General features: G+C 40.6%; 2 protein-coding genes and 1 long non-coding RNA gene across 6 annotated transcripts; 2 read left to right on the forward strand and 1 right to left on the reverse strand.

Annotated features, from left to right (window-relative positions):
• Window positions 1–1,281: 1,281 nt before the first annotated feature.
• Window positions 1,282–22,224, reverse strand: Apc2 (Adenomatous polyposis coli 2). 3 transcript variants are annotated; one of them, XM_022849376.2, is made up of 18 exons: window positions 21,490–22,224; window positions 18,810–18,889; window positions 16,524–16,746; window positions 15,647–16,057; window positions 15,121–15,242; window positions 14,332–14,494; window positions 13,497–13,711; window positions 13,065–13,291; window positions 12,733–12,837; window positions 12,223–12,368; window positions 11,178–11,684; window positions 8,250–8,507; window positions 7,833–7,990; window positions 6,558–7,125; window positions 5,993–6,428; window positions 4,050–5,583; window positions 3,702–3,871; window positions 1,282–3,110 (listed from the first exon to the last, which is right to left on the reverse strand). In XM_022849376.2, exons 2-18 carry the CDS (start codon window positions 18,822–18,824, stop codon window positions 2,267–2,269), a joined length of 6,102 nt encoding a protein of 2,033 aa, XP_022705111.1. In that variant the 5' UTR covers window positions 18,825–18,889; window positions 21,490–22,224; the 3' UTR covers window positions 1,282–2,266. The 3 variants fall into 3 exon arrangements, with proteins under 3 accessions (XP_022705111.1, XP_022705110.1, XP_022705109.1); XM_022849375.2 differs by lacking the exons at window positions 18,810–18,889; window positions 21,490–22,224 and having other exon boundaries at window positions 6,558–7,119; window positions 16,524–16,957; XM_022849374.2 differs by lacking the exons at window positions 18,810–18,889; window positions 21,490–22,224 and having other exon boundaries at window positions 16,524–16,957.
• Window positions 15,916–18,352, forward strand: LOC147752215 (uncharacterized). Its single transcript, XR_015314663.1, has 3 exons — window positions 15,916–16,039; window positions 16,650–16,795; window positions 17,916–18,352. It is a non-coding gene; the product is annotated as an uncharacterized LOC147752215 (long non-coding RNA).
• A 113-nt stretch (window positions 22,225–22,337) lies between the features above and the next one.
• Window positions 22,338–25,933, forward strand: vih (ubiquitin conjugating enzyme vih). 2 transcript variants are annotated; one of them, XM_022849380.2, is made up of 6 exons: window positions 22,338–22,428; window positions 22,678–22,829; window positions 23,756–23,783; window positions 24,662–24,817; window positions 25,024–25,159; window positions 25,362–25,933. In XM_022849380.2, exons 2-6 carry the CDS (start codon window positions 22,753–22,755, stop codon window positions 25,487–25,489), a joined length of 525 nt encoding a protein of 174 aa, XP_022705115.1. In that variant the 5' UTR covers window positions 22,338–22,428; window positions 22,678–22,752; the 3' UTR covers window positions 25,490–25,933. The 2 variants fall into 2 exon arrangements, with proteins under 2 accessions (XP_022705115.1, XP_022705116.1); XM_022849381.2 differs by having other exon boundaries at window positions 22,349–22,428; window positions 22,581–22,829.
• The last annotated feature ends 331 nt before the right edge of the window (window positions 25,934–26,264 follow it).

Genomic DNA, 26,264 nt, shown 5'->3' on the forward strand with positions numbered 1-26,264 from the left:
CAAGGGCGAATTTTTTTCCCGAAGCACAAAAAGGTTTACAAGTTGCAAGATGTCTTCATGTTCAGTTCGAAAACTATATGTAGGACAGTCAAAAAAATGCTGTTCCATGCCAAATCAAAGCAAATTATTTTCGTATCTTACAGAAACTTTACTACAATAAATATATACCATTTCGAGCTGGCAATTCCATAATGGCGTCACGATAGAATTTGTGCGGTTTTTGGGGCGAAAAATGGTTTCTGTATTCTTCTACTGGAACCAAATTACCTGCGTCATTAAAGAAGCTCTGCAGGGATCGAAACAGATGATGATGATGATGATAGTCAGATGGTAGCAGATCCGGAGCTATACGGCGGACACAGCAAGGTTCCTTATCCGAGGTCTGTTTGTCGGAGCGTTGCCAAATACGCGTATGATCTGGCATTATCATGGTGGAACTTACCCATGCTTTTTCTGTTTACTAGCTTCAACTTTCAGTGGCCTATTGTAATTCTGTTCGACGGCAAAGGTCCTAGTTAATTGTCCTTTCAGGCAGCAGCTACTCACAGTGTACGATTTCTTTCCAATCCCATTAAACGCACGGCATCGCCTTCTTTGTCATTGATTACCCATCATTATAAATTATTAGAAATTGCTTGATTTCGTTGCCTTTTTATGGAGTTTTCAAAGATGGAAATACAATCGCATAGATTATCTTGCGCCAATTCGTGCGGCACCCAAACATCGAGCTTCTTTTTTTTGCAGCAACCTAGCTTCCTTGAAACCTGTCTGATCACGGATGAGCAGTCCCTTGCCGACATATCGACCGGACACAACTTACGCGATAATTGCCTCAGCTTTTATAGTAATTGTTACGATACTACGAGATGTATTTTTCACATCGAAATTTCAGCGACAGAAGCATTTTTGAGCCTTTTTTTTTTTTTCGATAACATATCTTGACTACAAACAACGTAAATTTTTGATAGCCCAGGTAGTATTTGTGCCGTCATCATAATAGAATAATAAATATAAAAGAACATTCACCGTTGAGGCGCTTCATCCAAAATCGGATGAAATGTTAGCACATATAGCCACAGCTACTGAAAACTCAGCGTTTAAATGACATTAATGCTGACCCGACGCGACTCATACTGCCCGTGACATATAACCTTAAAACCATCTAGCTAGACAAACCGTAGAAATCTTTCCGGCAATTTAATGTAAGAGTGGTACTACAGGTCTGCCTTAAATGTTTCCACAAGGGTCATAGACTAACTACGCTTCACTAGTAATGAGTCATTTTTACGTATCGAGAGTTTTTATTCATAGCTTATTTCCATGTATGAGGCGTTCGGATTGCTACCTATTTAAGTGAGTTTTATTTATAGATATATTGAGAACAACATCTCTGAAATGCCATGGTCTCCTAAAGAGGAGACCTTCACTATAAATGAATAAGTAGACGTCGCCGCTTCGAGCGTTGGCTTGTCAAACCCCCATATGCAATCACTGCCATCATCTGCCTCAACGGCGTTTGCCGGAACAAACGCGGGAATGAAGCGGATGCATTTGAGGAAAAATTGTGTGTGAAAAAAAAATGGCGCCGTAGACGGCACGCTGATTGATGCTGTGAACTGCATCAACCCGAATCTTTGATTTTATCGGTGAGATTTTGATTTTTCATTGACTATTTTTCCCTTGTAAAGGATACTTCTATTATGTTCCGTCAAGCATAAGCGTCAGTTATATTTCGGATCGGTAACTCTTTTACCAACGTTGCGTGCATAAAAGGAAAATACATATAAGTCGTCGTCATATATATATACAAATATATAAGACCACGACTGTTCTTTGGTTCGCAACTAAACGTGTGCTTGTGCATAGAGTGTGAATAAAATGCAACAGAAACAACTGACTTCTGCTTTCAGACTGTTCGCGTTTGGAAAATCACCTACTGACCCTCGCATGTAAAATGGTCATAGGCGTCACACGGTTTGTCGACGACTGCTATAGTACATTACAGCACGTACACAGTAAATACATTGATGACTAGGTACAAGTAAATAGATCAAATTAGATTTTTTCTAATCTAAGCGTCTGTATAATTAGGAAATATCCCCTCTTGATCGCCGAACTTATCCCGACTACTGGTCTTGATAATTTTCCGTTACCTTCGTTCAACGCTCTCGTCATTAGCTGTTTGCTGCTTCCCCGAATTCATCATATTCTGTTTGCTTTTTCCGCTGCTAAACAACTTTCCAATATCCTGTTTTTTTTCCCAGTTTTACACTGTCGTCACGAGTCTAGCTTTAGCCACTATATAGCCTTCTTCGTCGGCCGTAGCGCTCACAGAATTTTTTCGGCTGGTACTTTCCCCGCTAGTTGGCGTGTCCGAGCGCATCATCGGAATTTTCGACCCATTTGGTGTCGTCGGTGTAGAACGCGGTCGATAATTGAATGGCGACACGACAGCGGCTGTGGGTGCACCGACGACGGAGCCGGCTCCCGGTGAGCGAGGAATTTTCGTGACAATGTCACAAGGACTTTTCAGACTTGGACTAGAACGCGGAGTTACGATCGGAGGCATTGATGAGGAATCAGCTACACGGCGACCCCCGCCGCAGCCGCTCATCATCATCGACTTCTTCAGGAAGCCTCCTCCACTTCCTGCCTTACCTCCCTGCTGACGACCGCCGACTGATTGATCGATGTTTTTCTGGTCTCGGCTCCAAAATTCGCTTGGTCGTACTGGTTGATTGGTGGACGTTTTTGTGTTTGTGGTAGTCGTCGTCGTCGGCTCCACCTGCTCATTGTGATTTCTGTCTTCGAATGGGGGGCTGCCCACTTCATTGATCTTCTCGTAGGTTCCGCTACGCATCAGTCCTGGATTTTCACCCATTGTCATCAACTGCAGACGATCATTATTGTTTTCAATTATCTGTTGGTTATTATTAAGGTTATTGGACAACTGCTGTAACGGCAGTTGCTGTTGATTTTGTCTGTCCCCACTGGAGCTGTTTCGTCTCGTAAGGACAACCCTCTGTACATGTCCTGGCTGCATCTTCGATTGCGCGATAGCAGCGGCCCGCGCTCGCGAAGCGGCTGTTGTTCGCATAGCCAAAGGCACCCTGAAAAAGCCACAGTCAATAAGGACATTTCGAAGAGTCACCCCACTGATAATCGGTGTACAAATGTTTATTCTATTCTTAAATATCAAGACCTCAGTGGCTTATTTTTACTGCAACTTTTCATCTATATTTCTAGGTAAGTATTTGTTTTTTGTTCAACATTTTTTGCTGGCCAAGCCTAATTCATTAATGCCGAAATGAAATACGAGTGGCAAGACTTGCTCTAGCGAACTTCGGATATAGGCTATTAGCTATTTCTACTCCTTCGTCCGAGTTACACGTTTAGAAAGCCAGAATTTAGAGTCCACGTTTAAGCCTAGTTTCAGTTCGAAATCTGTGAAATGTAACCAGATGATAAGTGTCCGTTACAATGTTTTTAACATACTTCGTTTAGTAACAAAAAAAGTAACTCAAAAAACCTTCAGCAAAGATCCTCATTCTGTGAAAAAGTAGTGTTCCGTGACACACGTAACGCTGTACGCGTGGAACACAGAAAAGCATGTCCATGGCATTTGCTGGCGGTCTCATTTCATCTTTTGATAGTTTCGACCCTAAAGCTTATTAATAAAAAAATTTATCTATTATCTTTACCTTTGTATGGGTGACTCTCTGGTTTGGCCTGGCATAATAGACGACCTTGCCATTTGAGCGGCATCAGATTGCGTCCGATTGAGGATTGGGTGTGAGTTGCGCGTCATCGTCATGTTAGTATTCACTGATGAGGATTTATGCATTGCTCCCGACACCGGCCGAGATACTGCCTACGGAGTGTTCATGCAAACACGAAAAGGATACACTGGCAGTAAAATGAAGTAATATGCTTGACCAGGTATACAGTTATGTAGGCATTGCTATATAATCAACGCTTGCTTGTTTTCCTGTTATATGGCATTCAGAAATATATACGATGGTATACTAAGAGGTAAGTGGACGACTTACGATGCTTGGGTTGTGTGACGTCTTGTTGCTTTGGAAATTCTGATGGTGCGTTGGAGGTGGCTTGATTGGCACGATTGTCCTAGCATTAGGCACGGGTGGTGTTACAGACTTAACCGAAAGCCCTCCAGACTCCTTTGTGAAGGTTCCTTGCTTTGTCAGTGCCGGCTTAGGTGCAATTAGTGGCTGGTCGTCATTTAATTGATTTGCGGCCCTTGTCGATGGCGGGGGAGTCATTCGCTGGGCATTTAGAGGACGCATGTTATCTGCTGAATGAAGTGAAGTTGTACGTGAATTTAGGCTAGAAGAACGTGACGCTAAAGGGCTGGCTACCTGAGGCGCTCGGCCACCAATGGGGGTTCTCGTTGTCGAAACAGGTGACGACGCTGTACGGGGCAACGGACGCCGATTCGCTGGGCTCGAAAGACGTGCGCTTACGGGTGGAGATCTAGCGGGCGAGGAACTATTAGATCGCGTCCCCCGTTCGGATCGCTCCGTCTCAGAGCTTTGCGCTCTAGAAGCACGAAGAGCGCTTGCACGCGTTTGTCGTATAGGCACGGGGGGAGTAGCAGCGCTTTTTCTTGACAAATGCCGAGGCGAATTTTTTCCTGTGACAACGATTACTGTTGGTTTGACTGAGGCCGACCCGGGTATTACCGGTAACCCATGCACAAAAATAGGTTTCACAATTCTAGCCTGGCCTCTAGCAGGCGTCTGCGACTGCGGTGACGAGATGTCATAGGTGGCGTCGTCGACGCTGCTCACGACAGAGCACTCATCATCTGCCGGATCCTGGAAATCAGTATCGAAAACCGAGTGTTGCTGTTTGTGCTTCTGCTGTTGCTGCGGGTCGGCTTGCGGTAGCTGTCGCTCTTCGGGTTCGAAAACTAGCGTAGCGTCGTACGTAAGGTCTGCATACGAATTCTGGTAAGTGACAGCCCTCTTTGTAGACACATCAAATGTGAGTGTGTTATCAAGCGTTGTGAGATTTTCGCTGCTACCGACAGTCGCATCTCGGGTTTGGCCGCTGTAACAGCTCTGAAAATGTGAAGCTCGTAGTGTATCGGAGGATTGCTGGCAAGTGAAATAGTCTGTGGTCGAGTCATACGGCAAATCTTCACCCTCAGCATCAGAAAGAAACGCGTCCGACCCGATTTCCGTAGGATCATCAAGCAGATGCGCAACCAATCCGTTCGCCGGCTTTGCGATTGCATAGAATGATGCGGATGAGTTCTGTATATTTGCGGGTTGCTGATGGTATTGCTGCGTGTAGGTGTCTGTATTTACGCGAGGATAGATTGGGTCCTCATTGTGATTGACAATATCTCTGGTCCGCTCATCTAACTGCGTGTTCTTTTCGTCTAGCTTATCGACGTTATCAAAGCCATCAACCTCGTCTCGAGATGCTGACATCGAAATTACTAAATGAGTATCAACATCGCGTGTTCGGTTGTCCACTTCGATGTCATGTGTACGATCATCAAATGATACATCCTCTTTTGTGGAGAGGTCATCAAGGAAAGAGGGTGGATTCGCACTAGAGAGACGTTAGTTGGGAAAATACAAAGAAATCAAGACAAAATAGAAGGTTAATGATTTACATTTTGCGTTAAAAAGTACTAAAAATTAAGCCATTTGATAAGTAAACCCGTTTTGCTGGATACACAGGAGTAAAGCTGGATTTGTTAGAATGCTCTGTGACGGGCGAAAAATAAAGTAAATGTCTCCTTCAAATCTTTGACGACATAAAAATAGAAGGGGTGAAATAGGTGTACAGCCGCGCAAAACAGTCTAGTTTCCATTAGCAGAGTCATTAATAAAACTTAGTTATAGAACAGCCAGGCTTGTTATTGAACCCGTCAGATTCGTCTGTAGAATCTAAGTGAGACGTGTGCTTTAAATTTATAAACAACCCTATGGATCGTTTTTTACCTTCCCACACTTACTTAAGAAGCATTTCGGAGTTAGCAGAACTCCTCAGAGAGAGACATTCGACGGAGTTGAGGCCAGACGGCGGCATGACGTTATCGAGATTTTCACAGCTTTTTGGACTCCATTCATCGGCATTCCAGCATGGACGGGCTTTAAGCGAAAACTTCCTGACCGGTGAGCGGTCTCCAAGTTCGAGCGAAGCACAGCTGCTAGCCATCGAAGCCAGGTCGTTGAAGTAGGATGGAGGTTGCACTCCCCCGAGATCAGACACTATTGATGAATCGTCCTCGATTTCTACCGTTTTCAATTGATTCAGGTGTTTATTGGTCAAATTTCGACGAAGTGGTGAGGCAGGAGGACTTTTATCTGATACTGGAATCAGCTGTTCGAAGTCATTGTTGTTGCCTGAGCTTTTCCGTGATAGATTGACAGGAGAAGTTGGGGGTGGTGCTGATTGAAATGAAAAGAACAGACTTTGTTAAAACGAACTTACGACGTACCTAGATAAGGATCGAATTTATGGCAAATAATTAGACGTTGTATAAAAGCTCTTAAAAGGATAACCTCGTTCCAACATACTCGGAATCGACTTGACTGTCCTCGCAGGTACAGATGGCTTGCTTTCCACAACAGGTGTCAACTCGACATCACTTATTAAAGAAGTTCCGCAAAGGCCAACAGTTTCTTGAGTGGTGCGCTCGTCCTTTGGATACGCAGAGCTTTGAGTTTCCATAGACTCTTCGTCCCTATTCAGATCTTTGGTGCTGAGCTCCTTAGAACCACCAAGAGCATGCGCTAATTTAGTTGTAGTACTTTGTTGGTTATTGCCCTGCCCTTGTTCCAGCGTTTTTTTTTTGGCAATAGGCGGCGGCGGAGGAGATTCGGTGGGTCTCTTTACTTGGAAAACTTTAGATTTTTTCAACGGAGTCGTGGAGGATGATTGAGAATCAGTGAGCGGTTCTTTCATTGGACTAGAGATAGGCAATTTCGCTTCAGCATCAACGGCTACTTCTTCCGCAACTCTCTCTCCTTCACGAGATTTTTGTTCCTTTAGCTCTTTGCCCTTATTGTTACCGGCTTTCTGTTCCTTACTAGGCTCTTGAGTTTGGGTACGAGGCTCACGTTTCGGAGTACATTGTTGCTGTAACTGACAATAATGTGCATGTGTTAGCCTACCATAATCAGGGTAAGGAATCGTTCTAGGTGAATCCGTGTCAAGGCAATAGGAAATATTCACCCTTGATATGAAAAAAGCTCCCCTTCTTGAATGCAAAATTCAAGATGTTGCCGGTGTCGCTATTCTTCCCTTTAGATTAGATTCCTAGATTACTAGACTTTTATAAAATTTGACAGAAGCAGAAAATAATTGTTATTTAGCTTTATCCTTTTACTCAATCGTTCCCATATTCATTCGTTTCCAAATTCGTTCCCATATGGAATTAGAACCTTATAATTAGCAAGATTAGCAAGAGCTCTGGTTTCGCGCATCCACTTCCACGCACAAAACATTATTTACAAGTTTAGTTCGAACTGTTGCCACGAGCTGATTGAAGCCCCGATTTTACAGAAATTGTTTATGAGCCTAATTAATGTCCACTATCAATGCAAATAACTGAGATGAAACATGGCAGAAGGAAGTGATAGATGAATGCGTAGTTTTTATTTTTACGTTAAAGGCATGTCTTTGCCGAAACGCTTCACTTTATGTTTAGTACGTGCGTGCAAACCATGCACATAAGATGCGATTGAGTGTTTAGGACAAACAAAATTGCAAAAACATCCTGCGTTATCTGTCTGATTTGATTCGTGTTTATTCATGTATTCAACATGTAAGTTGTCGTTTGAAGGATATACCTTGCCAGCGGCTGGTGAAGAGTCCTCTTTATCTTCAAAAATTGATTTAGAAGAGATAAATGATGCGTACGTTGAGGTCGGACGAACGCACAACGAGGAACTCGCAGGCCGGCGCCTTGCTGATGCTGCACGAGTGCCTTCCGATGAGGCAAGGAAAGCTATTTCACGAAACCATTAAACAGTACTAATCATTGTTCCGCTATTGGCACAGAATGGAGAATATAGAGAGTGGTATGAAGCATGCAGTAACCCCAGACGATTGTTTATGTTGGATATTGTTATTAGTAGCATTATTTATACTGGTTTTTTTTTTCCATTGTAAAAGCAGTACAGAATTTCTTGCTGCCTACATAGCTCTGCTGGTTCTTTGTTAACAATATAATTGATTGCTATTTAGGCAACTGTAATGATGCTCACCAGATGCTGTACTCCAATCGATCGTGTACGAATTGGAGAAGTAAGTCGATGACGGATCTGAATTTAAGTGCCACAGGTGAAGCTGTCCGAGAGAATGGCGCCGCGGTCGGATATAAACACCTGGTTCAGAATGGGCTGAGCGTAGGGAAGTTCGTGAGCATGAACGCGATACCTGTTCTCCCACCGAATAAAACATGCGTCCGTCAGACGCCAGCGACGTGAAACCTCCTCCTAAGAACAGGGACCTCTTCTCTAACACTGCAATGAACCGAAAATAAGCAGAATATATAAATTCCGCATTTGTAAGGTCAGTTCTGTTTTTCCACATTATAAGTAAACATTAGATGGGTATACTGGATAAACAATTTCATCTTGCACTAACGTATTCGTTTTTAAAAGATCCTCAATAATTTGTATGCTTCTGTCATAAGGCCTCACAACGTATCACAAATAGTGATTCTTCTATGTGGTAGAGATATTATTTTTCTACGAAGTTCTAATCAGTCCATATCTTATTGTCGCATCATGTTCGAGTTAGATCTCTCAGTAATATCCCTGTAACACTGAAACAACTCCGAAACCATACCGGATTCTGGCAAAAACTAATCGCAACAATTAACGCCCAACAGCAGCTAATGTATATGGAAACGTGCAAGATTCAGGATGCAAAACCGGGTACGAAGGATAAAGACGTGAACGTGAGCATTCGTGTGGCCTAAATTTCATTCATGCCGTTTGATTTATGTGATACATATAATACGATAACCTTAATCCATGCGACAGAAACATTCGATGAACGATTACAGTCTAATGAATACACCGCTTGAATTCTTCATCTTCATTTTCTGCTTCATTTTCAAACAGGTTTTTAGTGCTGTCAAGCCGTCGCAACACCCTACGATACCTTCAAGTGCCTCCCATCGTCGAAAAAAAAAGAGGGGCGACACTTGCTTGTTTTATCGTTGCCAACAACGGCGTCTGCGCAGCGCCCCTTCTTCGAGATATCTTACTCAACTAGACTCTACAAGTTCTTCGCGAATAGGCAAAACCGTTCAGGGTCGTAGTGCGAAAGTGCTTTCCGTGCCAGAACAGTGGCAGTCCGTCAAATTGCTACTTCTACTCTTTTCTAGATCGGTAAAACAAGGGCAGATAACTTCTATTGTGTGTGATTGTGTGAACTATAGAGGTACATCGTATCAAATTCTTTGTACAAAATTATTCTGCCAACGAACTTGCAAGGGTAGGTCCACTGGTTTATGACTATATAATTTACAAAATTCGCATAAAACTATACGTGCCCTATTTCTATGTCTCGTTATTTGCGGAGCCTCCAATGATCCGTTAATGCAGTATTCAGTCTACCATGACATGATATAGCGATGGGCATTCGCGTGTCTAGAATTTCTTCATCACTTCTTTGACTTCTAGGAGAGTCTTCGCCTTCGTTCAATAGGGAAGCGAACTCTGCTTTTTAACTATCTGTCACGTTCATATTATTTTAAGAAATTTTTCTTTGTAAGCGTTTGTGGTCTGCCGTATATATATACATGTACATAACTCACCGGATGTAGAAATCAGATATAGCACTTATTTAACTAGAATTGCTCTTGCTATACATATAATAGATGTTTTTGTTGCATTTTAGATAATAATGTGATGTACCTTAACACAGTGTTTTTAAAGAAAAGTGTTTATTATCGTGCCTTGACATTCGAATATTTTCAAAAATATATACAACAGACTGAGGCAAATGAATGGGTAATGGCACAATAAACTGAGAACTTTTTCTTAGTAGGTCCGATAGATATATATATATTATATATATATATATATGAGAGGTCATATATCTCATATGTATTTGCATAAGTGGAGCTTGCTTATACATTGCTTGTTCAAAATTAAACCAAATACAATGAGCAGTGGAGATTATCAGAAGTCTATTAGAAACGTCTATTATTAAACCCGTCCATTATTATGTTACATTTGAAACAGCCACCTCATCACGCTACCTTACTAGACGCATGTACCCTCGTTGGTCTTCCGTCCCCTAACTAGTTCGCTCGTTTAGAATGACAAATATACACAACTAATGAAAAATCGTGAAAAATAATTGTTAGAAATTATACGGCATTGTTAATTTACTAACAAGAAAGGTACATAACCTCTTTTTGGTCCTGTCTGATAAAGGCAGTCCGATATCTGCGCGATAGAATTTCCATCCGACCAAAATGGCTTGTGAAAACTGTATAGGCCTATACGCATAGGGGGTGCTGGTAGTAGATGCTGCTCTAAAAGTTAGCCTCGCAATATTTTCCTTCTCACGTATGAATAGGTTTTTAAATCACGTGTGTGAATCGCCATACTGAATAATATTGCTTAAGTGTTGAAGAGATCTAGGACCAATCTCCAGACAAAACGGTCCTGACTATAACTCAAACTTGCGTCTTTAGGCATTATGTGCATAATGATGAACGCAATCAGAATCCGCGAGTATTTAAATCGGATTCATGAAATTTTGAGTGATGCGACAGAGAATGTTCGGGAAACTTGTTCAATCGCTGTTTTCCTTGAAAGTATTCTCCACTATGTCTAAACGTGCGATTTACCACAGAACAAAAGCCGTTCTCAAAATGTGTCGTCTTTACCACTCGCGTCACATGCTAGTTTGTGTACACTCTTAGTACTAGGCAATCCCGTTCGTTTAGTTGCACAAAGTGTGTAATATGTGCGGCCATGCTTGTCTTAGGCTGGGCGAATATAAACCCCAAGATTCAGCCACGATCGGTATCCAGACAGAAAAGGGCACAACGAGGAAGGCATTACGGTTGTAGTAATGAATGAAAAACTCTCCGCATCCACCCTGCGCTTCCCTCGTCGAGAGCACGGTTTTTTTGTCAATATGTAGCAAGTTAGCGCATAACTGCGTACCGGGACTGGTTTTCGGAGAGGCTTCGATATTGTCGCACAGCTCACTGAGGTTCTTGGCGTCTTCTGCTGTAACGAACTGCTGTTTGAGATTGCGCGCCTTTCGAGCCAAAAGCATGGGGCCCTGTGTTCCTGATAAAAAGTCCTGCAAGGAGTTAGGAGCACGTTTTTGCAGTAAGGTTCGAGAAGCCGCGGGACTGACGGCCGATCCACCATCAGTTGATTCGCTCGATTCTGTACAAGCTATGCCTTGGCTTCGTAAACTATTATCATCGCCAGAGCTAGGCGGCGCGCCGGTGGTCTTGTGATACTGATGCCCTGGCACAAACAGCAGTGCATCGTCAGAGACAATAGAGCTGAGTCTCGACTCAGCGCCGCTACCTTCGAGCGAACTACAGTCTACGTGTTGTTGCTGTTGGGCAGTCAGTAGGTTTTTAAGTGCTGCCGACGAACCCATCGAGATCATCTTGTGTTTCGAGTTGACCAGATTACGCAGCATACCCACAGCACCTGCGAACGCCACCGTAAGAATACAGGTACAATTGAGAAAACATGTTTGCTAGCGAAAGACACTAAGAGCTCAGATGGCTTAACGTCATACGCTGCGGAATGGGTTTAATCTTTAATTACAGCTAGAAGACAATCGAAGCACCGGATCATAAAGGGTTGCTGAGATACATATGAGACAGACGGTTAAGCTGCTTGTTGGCAAAATGTACCAGGCATTAGTTCGCCGGGCGCGGTTCCGTACAATAAGCAGTCAAATTAATTCCTGTCTCATAAAACAAAGAAAATGCCGAAACTTAAAATACCGTGTGCAATATGAGTTATACAACAATATAGCTGGGCAAAATCAAAGTTTAAACAACCTACCAATAGATGTCTTCGAAAGTGATCGTTGTTAAACACAAACGGATGACCAGATAAGCTCACTTATAAGTGAAAAAGTTAAATTAAACTAAAAAAATTGATTTCACCATTTTTTTATGAGTCTTTACTCAGTGGTAGGGTGTCTAATTTAATCATATATACCATTCGGAATAATTACCGAGTTCCCAAAGCTTTGTTTGATCTTGTGGGCAGCGTGCGGAAAGGTTCCAGAGAGTGCCGCAAGCATTGCTCACTACGGTTAAACTAGGCGATTTTAGTTGCTGAAGGAGAACTTCAAGGCAGCTATGTCGTCGAAGAATTGCTCTGAAAAAAATTGAACATATTAGGAAATTTTTTTTTGGGATCGTTATTGCGCAAATAATTCTTCATTCCTAAACGTCTAACTCAAAAAAAAAAAAGCCCATTTTTTATCCTCTCAGTCTATATGCCTCTCCCGATTCGTATGTCATACACTGTTCATTTCGATGACAGTCGGGAAATAACGGCTAGGGAATACTGGTCCAAGTTCACACTATACTATTTACTGACCGTCCTCACTCACTGCAGACATATACGAGTCTAGATTACTAAGCATCTAATATCGAACGATGTGTCCGTCTGCTAATCTGAGGAATATTGTTTTCAAACAATTAATCTAGTTTTGAGGCGAGGCGTAACCTTAAGATACCTGTATTCCTCTTGAGTAGCAACATATGACGAAATATTTCGAAGAATACCTCCACCATTTTCTACGATAGCCAGTGTTTTCGAGTGACTTCGATAGGTCAGCGTGCTAGAAACAAATGACACAAAAATCAAGGAACACTTTTTAGTTATAGCAGATATAAGTAGTAGTAGTAACACAGTTGAAAATAACAGCTGCGGCTGAACTGAATATTCAGTTCGAACTGAACGATCCAGTCTAGCCTATCCTACGCCTAGCAACAGCTTTTTAGTGATAGTCCTAATGAAGTGCTCATAGGACTATTCAGGGTGTAGTTGCAGTGGGTTACAACCTACCTTACGAGGAACGCTAGTGAACCGTCAACTGAGCAGATTTGAATTTTGTTCTCGGTGCAATGCGCACTCAGATTCCAAAGGGCAGAGAGGACTGATTTGAGTGTGGCCTCTTTCTCCATGGACATCATGCAACGCGTCAGTGATAGTACACCACCCGCGTCGCGGAGGGCCACACGACTCTTACTGTCGGCGCGCCATGACAAATTACGTAAAACTGATGCGGTCACCTGCGCAAGACGGATTCGAAACCTTTCTATTAATTTGTTACTGGTGTATATGAAGATTATACCACCTAAAGTATTTAAAGGAGAGCAGAAATTGATAAAAACATGCGTCGAAGATAAATCAGTGGCAAGGCCTTCTGCCTCCTGCGAAACCTGCTGGTAAACCTTTCATTATACATCTAGTCGCGGTTACGCAGAATTAGCATACCTGTTTAAGGTCCTCCGAGTGCGAATCGAATTGCGCGACGAGAGAATTCATGAAATCTCGCATAGAGCACAGCGCAGCTTTATTGTTTCCGTCTCCGAAAGTGAGATTGGTTAAAGCCATACCGGAATATCGTCTTACGAGGATGCACGATTCACGTTCATGACCGTGAGCTATATAGTCAAGATGTACGAGTTCAGCTATGGCCTGAAGCCCGCCTGCAATGTACAGCAAACTTGGTTCTAAACAACTTCCAGCGCTTCAACTTTTCCTATAATTTGTTACGTTAGGAAAGAATGCACACGAGCGATATGCTGCCTAGGAATCAAATTCTCATGTTAAAGAGTTTATGCTCATATTTACTTCGTACATATGTTAAATGAAGGATCAACAATAGAATTGTATTTTTGTTTATAGACATAAGACTAAAACCAAGGTTTAAATGCTATTGTATATTTTTAGGTTTCATTTTCAAAAAAACACACACAGGTAACGCATTATTTCAAAATACCAGAGTCGCAGACTGTCGTTTCAAATCCGATGTGGTAGCTATCTTCGCTACCAAAGACCAGGTTAATATAGTTCATAATCTTTATTAAAACTATAACTGTTAAATTTGGTTATGATTATGTAACATAGGCGCTTACGTAGGATCCTATATGCAGACCATTAAACGAGTCAACGGTACTGATTAACTGTAGAAGTGCTCTGTGTACTTGACGCCCATTTATGCTATTATCCCGAGCTGCATAACGAAAATTCACTGAATTCGCTATAAGCGGTAAACTGTCGGCAGCTGTCAGCGATGAAGCGATTTATGGCCAAATGAAGCACTCACCAAGATGGCACATCGCATGACGATGTTCTTCGTCAAAGGACAACTTCATAAGGGCTGCCACAGCTGAGTTCGGATGATCCAGTTCACCGTCTCTTCGATCGTCCGTTTCTTCTGTACCCATGATAGCATCCCCATTCTCTAACTGATTGCAAAACTCACGAACCTAATTTTATGTAAAGCCCAAATTGAACGACTTAGTATTATGAAACGCAGTATCGTTTGTCGACGATGGCAAGTATCCGTAACTTTTAGAACTGAATCAAGACAACCTTTTAGTAGAAGGTTAAATGGGAGGAATTTATAGCGAGCAGTAGATTCTGTCCACACATTTACTTCAGGTGCCAAATATATGCCCCGAAAATATCATCAACTAGGATCACATCGGTGTGGGCCTTAGTGTGTTACCAATATTAGGGGACAAGTCAATTGCCGTATGTCAATATCAGCTGTATAAACATTTCTCGCATAGCTGGGGTTCACTTAGTTGGTTTATCCGCTGGATGAACATCAGGTACGCAAACACCTTTTTCGGAGATGTCAACTTTGTCCCCAAACTGTCAAACTTCAATGTCATTGAACTCGTAAGGAAGAATGTAAAAGCGACCTAAATTAATCACTACCCTTTTCACGAACGTATGTTAACCTTAGATACAGGCGAAATAAAATTTTCGATTCTCATATCTATACGTTAAGGATTCAGATCACCTTTATTCTTCTTAAATCAATCATTTCTAGCGATTAAAAATGATCTGTTGTTGTTTCGCTTTAGGCGGCTATGTTAGGACAGACCTGTTCTAGAAGTTTGAGGACGCGCACTTCTCTGCGTGCCTTTTTGTCCTCTGGTAGCGCATGCACGATATTCCTTAGAGCTTTTCCAGCACGAGAGCGGGACTCACGACTACGTAGACGCCCTAGAACGTTAAAAGCATCATCGTTTACAGCCGAAATGTTTTCTATCAGTTTCTTGAGAACGTTTTTCTTCGTATGCATACAGCAAAATGTATGCTTACCAGTTTGTAGTGTATAGAGATAAGAGCGCAGCATCTAATATCATGCATCTATCTTCACGACTGTAAAAGATGTATTACCTACCAAAAAGTTTTCGCGTAAATATTCTGCGGTGTGCTAGACTTCCTACACCAGAAAATGTTATGTGATCAATTGTAACGACATATTTCTTTTTTCTAGAAGGCTCCAGGAATACAGCGGAAGTGTGCAGGTTGTTTATGTACATATGTACTACTATACGTCACAGAGCCGTCACTCTTGATCGGTTCTCACTGTTCTATCGCGCTGTAAATAGACATCGTCAAACCTTTCAAGTTGCCCTGTTCATCCGTCGCACCGTGCAGCAACTGAACGAGCAGTGGTATACATCCACTCTGACGCATCGCAAGGCAGCTCTCCTTCGAGGATGTCATGTTCTCAAGGGTAGCCGATACATCATCACGATCTTCCGAAGCTAGGCTGCTCAATAATTGATAGACCATCTCTACACGGGTGTTTACCAACTGCGGATTGATTCTTAAGGAAGACGAAGTCGTGGAGTAAAGGGATGAAGCCATTAGCGGAGATCGGCCGACACCTGCAACACCCGTAATCCCGGCAGTCCCGGTCAGGACGTGGTCCTCTTCGGCAGTCGAATCCGTCAGTGAAGTAGGCACACCAGATGAGGAACGGCTCGAGCGGTTATCCACCACTGACGTCGGTAAGGATCGCCATAAAACTGTGAAAAGATAATATGGCTAAAATGGTTAACTGAATCATTTTACTAATACCATTTGTTATAAGAATAATATTAGCAGGGCCGTTGCATACCGTCAATAACACACTTGCCTAAGAAGAGACTAATAATAGCAGGTAAAAATGCAAACACATATCCAATGGTTTAATGTGTTTGAGGACGGCTAGAAAACGCTTTCCTAAACTCATGCAGCCTAACGATAAAAGTGCTGGTTTCTTGGATGGATGTAATTTAGAAGATTCGCTTAAAGATCTAAGGTTTTGACTGTCCGTATATAATTAACGATTTTTAAAACAAACAAAATAGAAGCTTTCCTAAGATAAACCTAGTTTATACCTAGTACTTTTTTCTTAATCTAAATGGGAATTATTGTATGCTGTTCGGACTGTATCCGGCGAATACGAACAGTCTAGTTCGTTAGCGCTCGACCATTTGCTTATATACTAACCTGTGTCAGGAGACCAATCGGGAGTGTTTTCCTCCCCTTCTTCGCTTTTGTTCCCCAGTTGTAGTAGCTCATCGGGGGATGCTCGTGCTTTGCCGCTATACTTGTCACCATTGTACTCATTTTCAGCCTTCTGCCCAGCGTCATGCTGCATCGAGTGAGTTGACATAAGCCGGGGGGCAGTTAGTTCAAGACCGACGATCCTCGCAGGTCGCGAGGAACGCTCCTGTCGAAAGAAGAATCGACCATTGAGCCACTCAATATGCAAAATATAAGTAACGCCCCTTTTACTGCTATAACGCATAACGTAACATATTATTGAAACGGTAATCTTAGATGCAGCTAGCACCTCAGAATGTTAAGTTCTAACTAAAAAGCAACAAGGCGACTTAATTGCCCATTGGAGTGAACTTTCACCTACCGGTTGGTTATTACGCCGAGCTTATAATTATTCTGGTACACTTTAGGGTGATGACGTGTTCCCTGATGTTTAATGGTATATCATGACAGTTTTTTTTTCAGTTCAATTTGGTCAACCAATTAAGTACTTTGACGGCCATTTCCATACTAACTACTTGGCGTTTTGACTAGAGTTGTTTATGATATAGAATCTATAAGTTGTAAATGTATACTAGCTCCGATATATGTTAAGAAATGCTCATGACATCCTCATCTCTTTTCTTGCTGGCTCGTTAGCAGAATTGGCAACCATATATGTTTTTATAATGTTAACTCAATTTTTTCCACCTTCATTTGTAGAAAACGAAATCGCTCACCGAAAAAAATAATCAAAATATTTACCTACTATAGTCAAAGATATTTCGAGTAACTCACTCAGAGAATCGCAGCAACGACACTGCACTTGCACCTCTAACGCTTGCCGAGTAATATGCCTCTAGCATAGAACGTTATTGCTACGCCATGATCACTTTACGTAACCTTCTAGTTGAGTCTACACTTGTCATTAGCAATATATTGGGCATTGTCTTCGCGCGATGTTGACATAACGGTGAAATTCGGTGAATTCTGTTCGGTAGGCCATTGCTGAAAATTTGCAACATCTTCGCGGCGATTGAAAGCGGTGGCTCAGTAGGCTAACAAATGTAACTAAACGTAAAGTGCAAGACGTCGCTGGTTCGAATCTGCCAACATGCATGTATACATAATATTTATTTTCATAAGATCGGGTCATGGAAACTTTCTGAGAACATTTCTAGACTACTACAATTCAAGGTACCCTCTCAGGAAACACGGTTTCGTTTGCATATGTTGCCCTATGACGCACAGATTTGTGTGGGCAAAATCCATAGAGAGATAAATGCGGTTTTACCCATAACAGATTATTCCAATATAACTTATCGTTTTTATAGCTAAACGGGTTTGTTATTTACACAGGTACTAACTAATATACGCCGCCCGTCTTGTCTGAGATGTCTGGCGCCTCGCTCCATAGAGCGCTAACATACACACTTGGCGCCTGTACATGGGTACAACGCTGGATCATTTGCGTGATGTCTTGCGCTTTCGAGGGCGGAAACATAACGCAAGCTAGAAGGAAAACTTCATTCGTGAAAAGTGATTGGTTTGCGGCACACGATTCGAACTAAATTACTGCGGGCAGAGTGACCACGATTACTTGCTTATTCCTAACGTAACTAGCAAGGCCGCTGTCTGCTTAAAAACAGTGTAGCTATCTGGCGCGCAGGTCAACTTCAACCTGGCTGAAGAACTCTGTAAAATACGCTAAAGTGATTGAGAACAAGCGCCAGCTAAGCAAGAGAGGGCAATTACTGTTACTAGAGCGAATAACTTCAACCGAATTAACCCTAAAATTTGGTACTAATTTCTTTCGAGTGGGTTAGCTGCGGCCAAGAAATTACATTTCATGGTTGCATTCGGTATTCGGTAGTATTGCATTTCCAATGTACAAAACAATCATAATGCGGCAAATTTCGGGTAAACTCTCAGTACAGGATACCTTTTGAGGTGAAAACAATCTAAAATGTTTGGCTAGTTTTTTTTTATTATTTGATCATGTGGCGATATTTTAGGAAGTAACATCTGAAAAGTCCTTTGTGATTAAATATATTGGTATGGATATTTTTTGTGCTTTAAAATTAAACCTCCTGAAATATTCATCATCTGTAGATGTTCGATCGTTAACCAACAATTATCCGGTACACGACTGTACTGCTTTACTTTATACTGCATTAAAAAGTGCATGATTAGTAACATAAAAGTATTATTCCTAACTATCTTGGCTACCTATACATCGGTTCCTTAACTTACCTTCACAGTCTCCATCGTGAACTATCGGCAACACCTCATTATGGCAATTTTGAAACACAAATTCGATCCTCTCAAACCATCTAAAATTGAAGAAAGTAAGTAACCTTAGGACATCAATATAAGACATCAGCAAGAACTAAGGTACGTATCTCTTATAGGGTTACCAAAAATTATAGTTGTTAACTCAAAAATTTTGTGAAAACAGTAGCATGTTTCATAAACCAATTTCTCTAATTTTTAAATCCTGTTCAACGATGTATTTATTTAAGCAACCCCAAATAGTGAATACATTTACCAAATTAGAAATTATTCTCATTAGACGCTAGTCAAGTAACGTTATTAGTTAGTTCTGATAAGTCTGTAGCAAAACGGTCGATCGTAGGCAGGTGTCCATGATAAGTGAGCTTTGCAGTTTGTAGGGCTCTGCATGTAGAACATGCTTCATACAATCAGGAACATATATGCATTTCATTCATTTCATCATTTTCGGCAACACACGCAATGTGAGATTCGGAGAAAACTCTATTGGATTGCTTTATGTTAGGTGAATGGGTAGTGTTGTCTAGAAAGTAACTAATTATGAGTAATTACGATTTCAAGATAGACAGATTTGTAAACAACGAGTAATAAGATACCGTCGGAAAAGCTGTAAAAAAAGACTTCCTCGCAAGTTATTAGCTTAGAATTAGCAAAAGCTCTATGAACTTCTACTTTTCCAGATCAGAGAAAAATATAATCAGATAACACGTTTACATGCGCTCTTACAACTCGTATTAGTGTATATGCCAGCAATGGCAAAGCTTCGATGATAAACGCTTGACGATCTGAATTTTGAGTCTAAATACTAATTTATTAAGACTTTGGTAAGACTGTGCAATTTAAAGCATTTCGTAGGTAATTTCTCAATAAGATGGTGGAGGCACACACATGGATCAAAGCTTACATAAACGAGCGAAGGATAAACAAAGACTTTAGACTTTTAAAAGTGACGGATATTTCAAACATCGGCTATTTAATCAAGCTAACACAGTCGCTGACATTGGAAATAATTCCATTTAAAAAAAGATTTTCTATATAGTTACATTTCTATACAAAAATTGCTTATTTTTGTCTAGTGATTACGTAGCTATGGTCGACAGAGTCATTTGTAAAATATAGCTTAACGCTGAGGCATTACATTGCTCTCAGATTGCATACAACCAATAATATTGAGGGTCCCTATATACGTAGGTAAACCACATCTCTGTCCAATAGACCACATAAAACACCCAAAAGGCCCACATTTCGAAGGGCAATACCCCATAACTGTGCTTGTAAAAATAACTGGTTTAACTCATTAACTAACTAAAAAAATACACCGTAACACAACGTTTCATTAACTGACCAATGGGAAGATTAAACAAATACCGCCAAATTTTGAAAATGTATGCTGATTTTTAGACCTTGACAGGCCCCACTTATTAGCTGTGTGCTGGTTATGAAAAGACGACAAGAACGACGTTGTAAGCTCATGGTAGGGGCTTGTGTCTCGTTTACCAAGGTGTAATAAGATTCCGATTCCACCCATTCAAAAAAAAGATTGGAAAGGAAGTCGTGCAAGCTTGGCCAATAATGATCCAGAAACGAGCTTTTTGTAGCGATTTCTGATGAAGCGACTGCTATATGCTGGAAAAAATCCGCATGGAAATGAAATTTCTCTCTTCAAATACTGGCTGAAATCTTTCTTAAACGATTCCCAATCAAACTCAAGTCAACGAGTATTCTTTTGAATTTTATTGGGGTATGAAGTCTGATATTATTGGCTTTGTTTCAAAACAGGCATGCAATATTGAATAATATCTGAGAGTTTCAGACTTCTGCACGAAAAACATCCTTAGTAAACTCATGATTTTCTGGCTGAATGGTTTTCACTTACGCCGCATATCCAGTTGAATTCGGATTCATTTAAACTAGTGTCTTGTTGAACTTAATATACAGAAATGTTTGTTCCTTTTTAATATGCTTCTATGGCCCTAGTGCCCTAAAAGAAGACTACTTAGTTTCACTCTTTTTTAGTTTCCTAAGCTGTATATCCTGCATACCACTCAATAATTCTCGTTTTAAGACGCGGGCAGCTCCTTAATACGTAACAATGAATTTAGGCACTAGCAGTGACGTTGAATCTTAAAGGTATTATCATTGCGGAGAAGGCACTCGCAGAAGTAACGAAATGGCAGATCCTAGTAGATTCTATACCTCTAAAAGAGAGCCTTTAACAGTAATTGGCGCATCTGCCTGTGACTGATTGCTGTTGTAAAAAAAAACCCAAAAAAGGGCTTGATATACGCCCGTAATAAGGGTCGTCCCCGACAAAATGCATACTGACACCCACATCATACTAATTTCTATGACGCCATATATACAAATAGATAATAATTTTAAATTTCTAACTTCGCCATTGAGCGGTATGTCAGTGGACGCTGGGCATTAGATGGGTACAAAAATTACCTTACAGAACACTGTCTTGCTGTATATTGTTCGGAGTATCGACTATACTGTAAAAGTAAACACGTCTATAACTCAACTATGGGTAAAATGAAATTCTCTTTGAAGGCTCACTACGTTCGGTATGAATTATGAATAGATTAGGATAATATAACCGATGTCAGAGTTACCACACAATTTTCATGGCCGAACTCACCCAGCAGGTACTTAATGTGCACTGCGTTTCCAGGACTTTTAACTAGATGCTTGCCCTCCTGTCCATTAAACACTGCTTCTGCAGCCTATTATACATGGTGATTCAAGAACACGGTGCAGACAGGGTTTATCCCTAAGTGGGCAGGTGTGCGCGAAATATGCTACCCAAGTGGACACAATGAGTACGACCGATGCGTTCAACCGAACCGCAAGTTCATTGCTGTCATTCGTAAACCTGATTTAAACCGATCTACACACTCTTTGGACGCCGCTAAGAGCTTCACCACACTCCTGAATTCGTTCGGGTCTCCACTCTCCTCCTCCTATGTCCTACTACCCCGGCCGCCGATGTTACAATTCCTGCTCCCCCCTGCAACGGGGAAGATGCACGAAGTCAAGGCCAGATGGCGCCACTGCAAATCAGACGCCCACTTTCTACCGCATATTCTACAACAGGATAAAAGGAGAGAGGTTCTCCTGGGTGAATCCTCACTACAACTTGCCTCAGATATCTAAACATTAAGACCAATTGACATATCAGTCCTATTTTATTAAAGCAAGCTTGACTGCCTCATGTTATCAAGGCGCAGTTTATTGATGGTCAATTCGTCTTCACTCTTTCCCTAAGCAATGTTAGTTTATTCTTAATATATATCATTATGCAAATTTTTATCTAATGCAAAACTACAGCAAATCGGCATTTGTGGACCAAAACAGAACGAAATATAGAATAATCCATATATTTGTAAACAATATAAGGATTGCACATGATATGTTTGCAGGCAGATATCGGTAAGAGATTCCAATTCGCAACTTCCCGCCAAGCGGCGATTTCAAAAGTGGCTGTCGCTGCCAATGGCGCGCGATTTCTGTTGGCCAGTGTTTACATTGAAAACCGTTAATGACGAGAGAACATGTTCGAGTGTTGACTAATTTGACGGTAGGAACTGCATTGCATATCTTTGATACCCTTTGAATGAATACGCCACTGATTTGTTTTAAATATTATTTCACAACGATTATCATCGTCAGTAATATATATTAGCTTATACCAAATTGAGAGTCGCATTCAATTTGTATTGTTTTATGTAGATATGAATGATATGGCTTGGAGTGGGCGTTTTTAAGGAAGGGACATAAACATGTCATTGTGCAACACCAAAATAAGTATGTCCATATCATTGTGCAGTATAAATTGTCATCGTGTTGATTCAAGAAGGACTTACCGAAGTTTAAACCCGAGTTTAAAGAAGTGCGAACAATCATGGCTACGGGAGTAAACTCTACCGTTGGTAAACCGAGCCAACAACCGGCTGGAGGGAATCATGCCGTGGCAAAAAGGTTAATCTATTCAACATTTTCATAGTATATTCTTCTCATTACTGAGCAGGGTCTATAGGTAGCTTATTTATTGGTAGTTCAATACGTTTTGAGTAGTTTGTGAATTGTATGGCCCCAAATCTAGCAAACAGCCAGACTGAAAATACTTTACTTTTGTTCAGATTTGCTCCGCTGAGCTTCTGATAAGTTTTATACGTCAATTATTTAAGAAGTTAGGTTTGTAAACCAAATTTTGCTAATGAGTAGTACTGGCTGGAGCTATTTAAAAACGAACTAATACGAAGTAAAAACTTTTGAACAAACAACAATGTCAATACTTCAGTATAAGCTTAACTCGTAGCTTAGCCAAGCCGAAACTGTAGATTCATAGTTCGTAGACTTGTTTGCTATTCGATTTTAGGAAATAAATTCTGATGCAGTGTATTTTTGTCATGCTTGCAGATACTCTATGTAAAACATATATCAGAAACTTATTTGTTTAGTGACCATTTCAAAATTGGTTAATTTGTGTCGATGAAATTAGAAAACCCTGTACATGCACTTTAATCGTCATTGCTAAAATAAATGCAGTAATCTGCTTTATATATATATATATATATATATATATATATATATATATATATATATATAGAACAAAAACAAATAAATTTCGGGTACAAGCCCAGTCATAAATCTTACCCGTCAACATTCCGTGGTGGTAATCAAAGGCAACTAAATACCACACGTATCAAAGTCTATACTGTAATGTAATAACAATAATAATAATTATTATCTAATGCATTTTGTAAAGTAGTATTATCCACTCCTACCCCCCCCCCCCAAAAAAAAAAAAACCTACATTACCAAAATTTATTTTAAAAAAAGGCTGTGCATATGGATGGGATACATTACTAAGGATTTACCGTAATTTATTTTGAAACTTTCAGGTTACAGTCAGAACTGATGGGTCTTATGGTGAGTACCCGTTTTCCAAATAATGTAAATATATTAGTCATCGACAAAGGACACGCGATAAAACACCCAATAATGGTTGAACACATACAGTTAACAGACGCGCAGCTAAGTGCCATATAAGGCATCAGTAACAAGCAGCAACGGCTTTCATAGCCATAGGGGGCTCATTTTTTTTCTTCTTCTTCTAAAAATAGATAGTCCGACTCGCCTGAAACTGTGATTGTAGATTTATTCATGGACATTTTATGTTACGTAGGCAAAACATCAGTAAGATTATCGTTTAATGTAACGAGTAAGAAAACTCACTACGTTAAGGATGCGTCAATTGATATATGGACTGTTTCTCATTAATTCTGCAAGTAGAATTTCGAGTGAGTTGCAGTATTTTTTATCGCTTTTTGCGAATGGAACATAGTAAAATATACTTCTTCAAGGGTCACTTCAAGAAATTTCAAATCTCACTAATAGACCTTTGTTTACATTCTGAGAAACCGCTTTAACACAGCCAATGACGACCTGTGTCCCATAAGACGAGGGAATGTCTTCAGTAATCTAGTGCACGAATCCATGTTTCATGTAGAGCTTATACCGAAAGCTGCCTTGTGGATAAACGATACATATTCAGGTACTGAAACAGGGTAGTCAACTTGCATAGCAACGCAGTTTAGGTGCTCAAAGTAAATATAACAAGCTACAGTCTTCCTATGCATGCTACATTCACTACAGTTTTTCTTGTAAAGACAAGTTTACACACTTAAAATAATCAAAATTTTAGACCAGTATTTTAGTTAGACATTAGATCAGACATTTCCTTTTACATGAAAGGATATGTAATTAGTTATATATTTATTGCGCTGCTTATTCATCTGAATTCGCAGATGACTCCAGAAGCGGGAGTATCAGCTTTCCCTGAGAGCGATATGCTTTTTCGTTGGGTCGGCACAATTGAAGGGCCCGTAAACAGCGTGTATGAGGGACTCTCGTATAAACTCTGCCTTGAGTTTCCACCGGACTATCCTTACAAACCTCCAAAAGTATGTGCTAGCCGAAAAACAATCGTATAAGGCATTTCATATTATGAAGAAATATCTGTAAATAATGGTTATGGTACTACTTATATTCGGCTACAATTAAACACATGTTTCAATATCTGTTTTTCGTACAACAACGATTCTTAAAAATAATACTAAATGAAACATATTACATTATCAACGTAACGGAGTCACTTTGGCTTATAAAGGTGACATTTACCACGGCATGTTATCATCCAAATGTGGACAGCTCGGGTCGAATATGTTTAGATATTCTTCGGGATCAGTGGAGCGCGCTACTAGATGTCCGGACAATACTAATATCGATCCGGTCGTTACTGTCAGGTAGGCAGCTTTTGTATAAAGTTTCCGATAAATATGTACTCGGCGTAACAGCATTTATCGGAATGTTGTTACGCAATAATTATATAAGCAGTTTACAGAGAAGTAACATGCAAATATGGATTTTTATTTTAATATGCAAAGCTGTATACCTACTGCAGTTAGTAAAACGTTATAATTTTCTTTACAATACACAATCTTACAGAACCCAATATTAGTTCACCAATGAATGTACAGGCAGCGGATCTCTGGTCCAATCAGGAACAGTATAGAAAAACATTGTTGGAGAAGTACGAACGTGAAGTCCGTATGGCGGCGAAAACAGCGAAATAGCTCGAGTAGTTCTGTCATATAGCAGGCATCACATATTTTCACCAGTACCAGTTATTACGAAATGATTTTCGTAAAGGATCTACATGACCACGCTGTGTCTTCATCTCACCTGGCTTGCACTCCACTGGAAAACCTTATAACGAACTTTATCTTCTCAATCGATTGTTCGCTCTGCTGGTCAATACAAAGTAGTAACGTGCCGTTGTGTTCCATAGATGGGAGAGGCCGGGCCAAAGAAGTGTTAAAGACCAGATGAGTTTGTATAAGCTTCCTATATAATAAAATATTCAACTAGGAAAACTGTTTCCCTTGTAGTAACATTATGCATATAACGTATATAAAACATCTCAGGTTTATAATTGTAATCCCGACTTCAAACGGGTAAAACGGTCGAAACCACAAGTAATAGATGATAATAAACAATGGTGATAATTATGAAAGTCACTGGACGGCTTCGTCTTTCATTTTTATGGCGTGATTGTTTCTAGCGGACTTACAAAAAAAAACCTTATCATCCGAAGTGAAATTTGAAATCAAAAGTACTGGTTACCAGTAGGCTGCCTCATGCCAGCGTAAATCAAATTATCAGCTTAGCGACTCCACTAAAATATCTGAATTAGATATTAAATATAACAACTTTTTATTTATAGCCAAAATGTATAAGATGCTTTTTGAGGAAATTACAGACGATATCTTCAATACAACCTGCATCAAATGGGTTTTAAGGGGCGCGTCAAAATGAGCCTACTTAGCCCTAAATACAAGAAAGGTCAGA

Source organism: Varroa jacobsoni, unplaced genomic scaffold (genome assembly GCF_002532875.2).
Source record: "Varroa jacobsoni isolate VJ856 unplaced genomic scaffold, vjacob_1.0 scaffold_1401, whole genome shotgun sequence".
Taxonomy (NCBI): Eukaryota; Metazoa; Arthropoda; class Arachnida; order Mesostigmata; family Varroidae; genus Varroa; species Varroa jacobsoni.

What these genes read in the sequence shown, in the direction of transcription:
- Apc2 (XM_022849374.2), bottom strand. Translation starts at nt 16,824, where the DNA reads ATGCGTTATAGCAGTAAAAGGGGCGTTACTTATATTTTGCATATTGAG. An exon ending in AACTCCGAAATGCTTCTTAA is followed by an intron (nt 5,584 to 5,992) that starts GTAAGTGTGGGA and finishes ACGTCTCTCTAG; the next exon opens with TGCGAATCCACCCTCTTTCC. An exon ending in AGAGAGTCACCCATACAAAG is followed by an intron (nt 3,111 to 3,701) that starts GTAAAGATAATA and finishes TGGCTTTTTCAG; the next exon opens with GGTGCCTTTGGCTATGCGAA.
- vih (XM_022849380.2), top strand. Translation starts at nt 22,753, where the DNA reads ATGGCTACGGGAGTAAACTCTACCGTTGGTAAACCGAGCCAACAACCG. An exon ending in ATCCTTACAAACCTCCAAAA is followed by an intron (nt 24,818 to 25,023) that starts GTATGTGCTAGC and finishes TGGCTTATAAAG; the next exon opens with GTGACATTTACCACGGCATG. An exon ending in GATCCGGTCGTTACTGTCAG is followed by an intron (nt 25,160 to 25,361) that starts GTAGGCAGCTTT and finishes ACAATCTTACAG; the next exon opens with AACCCAATATTAGTTCACCA.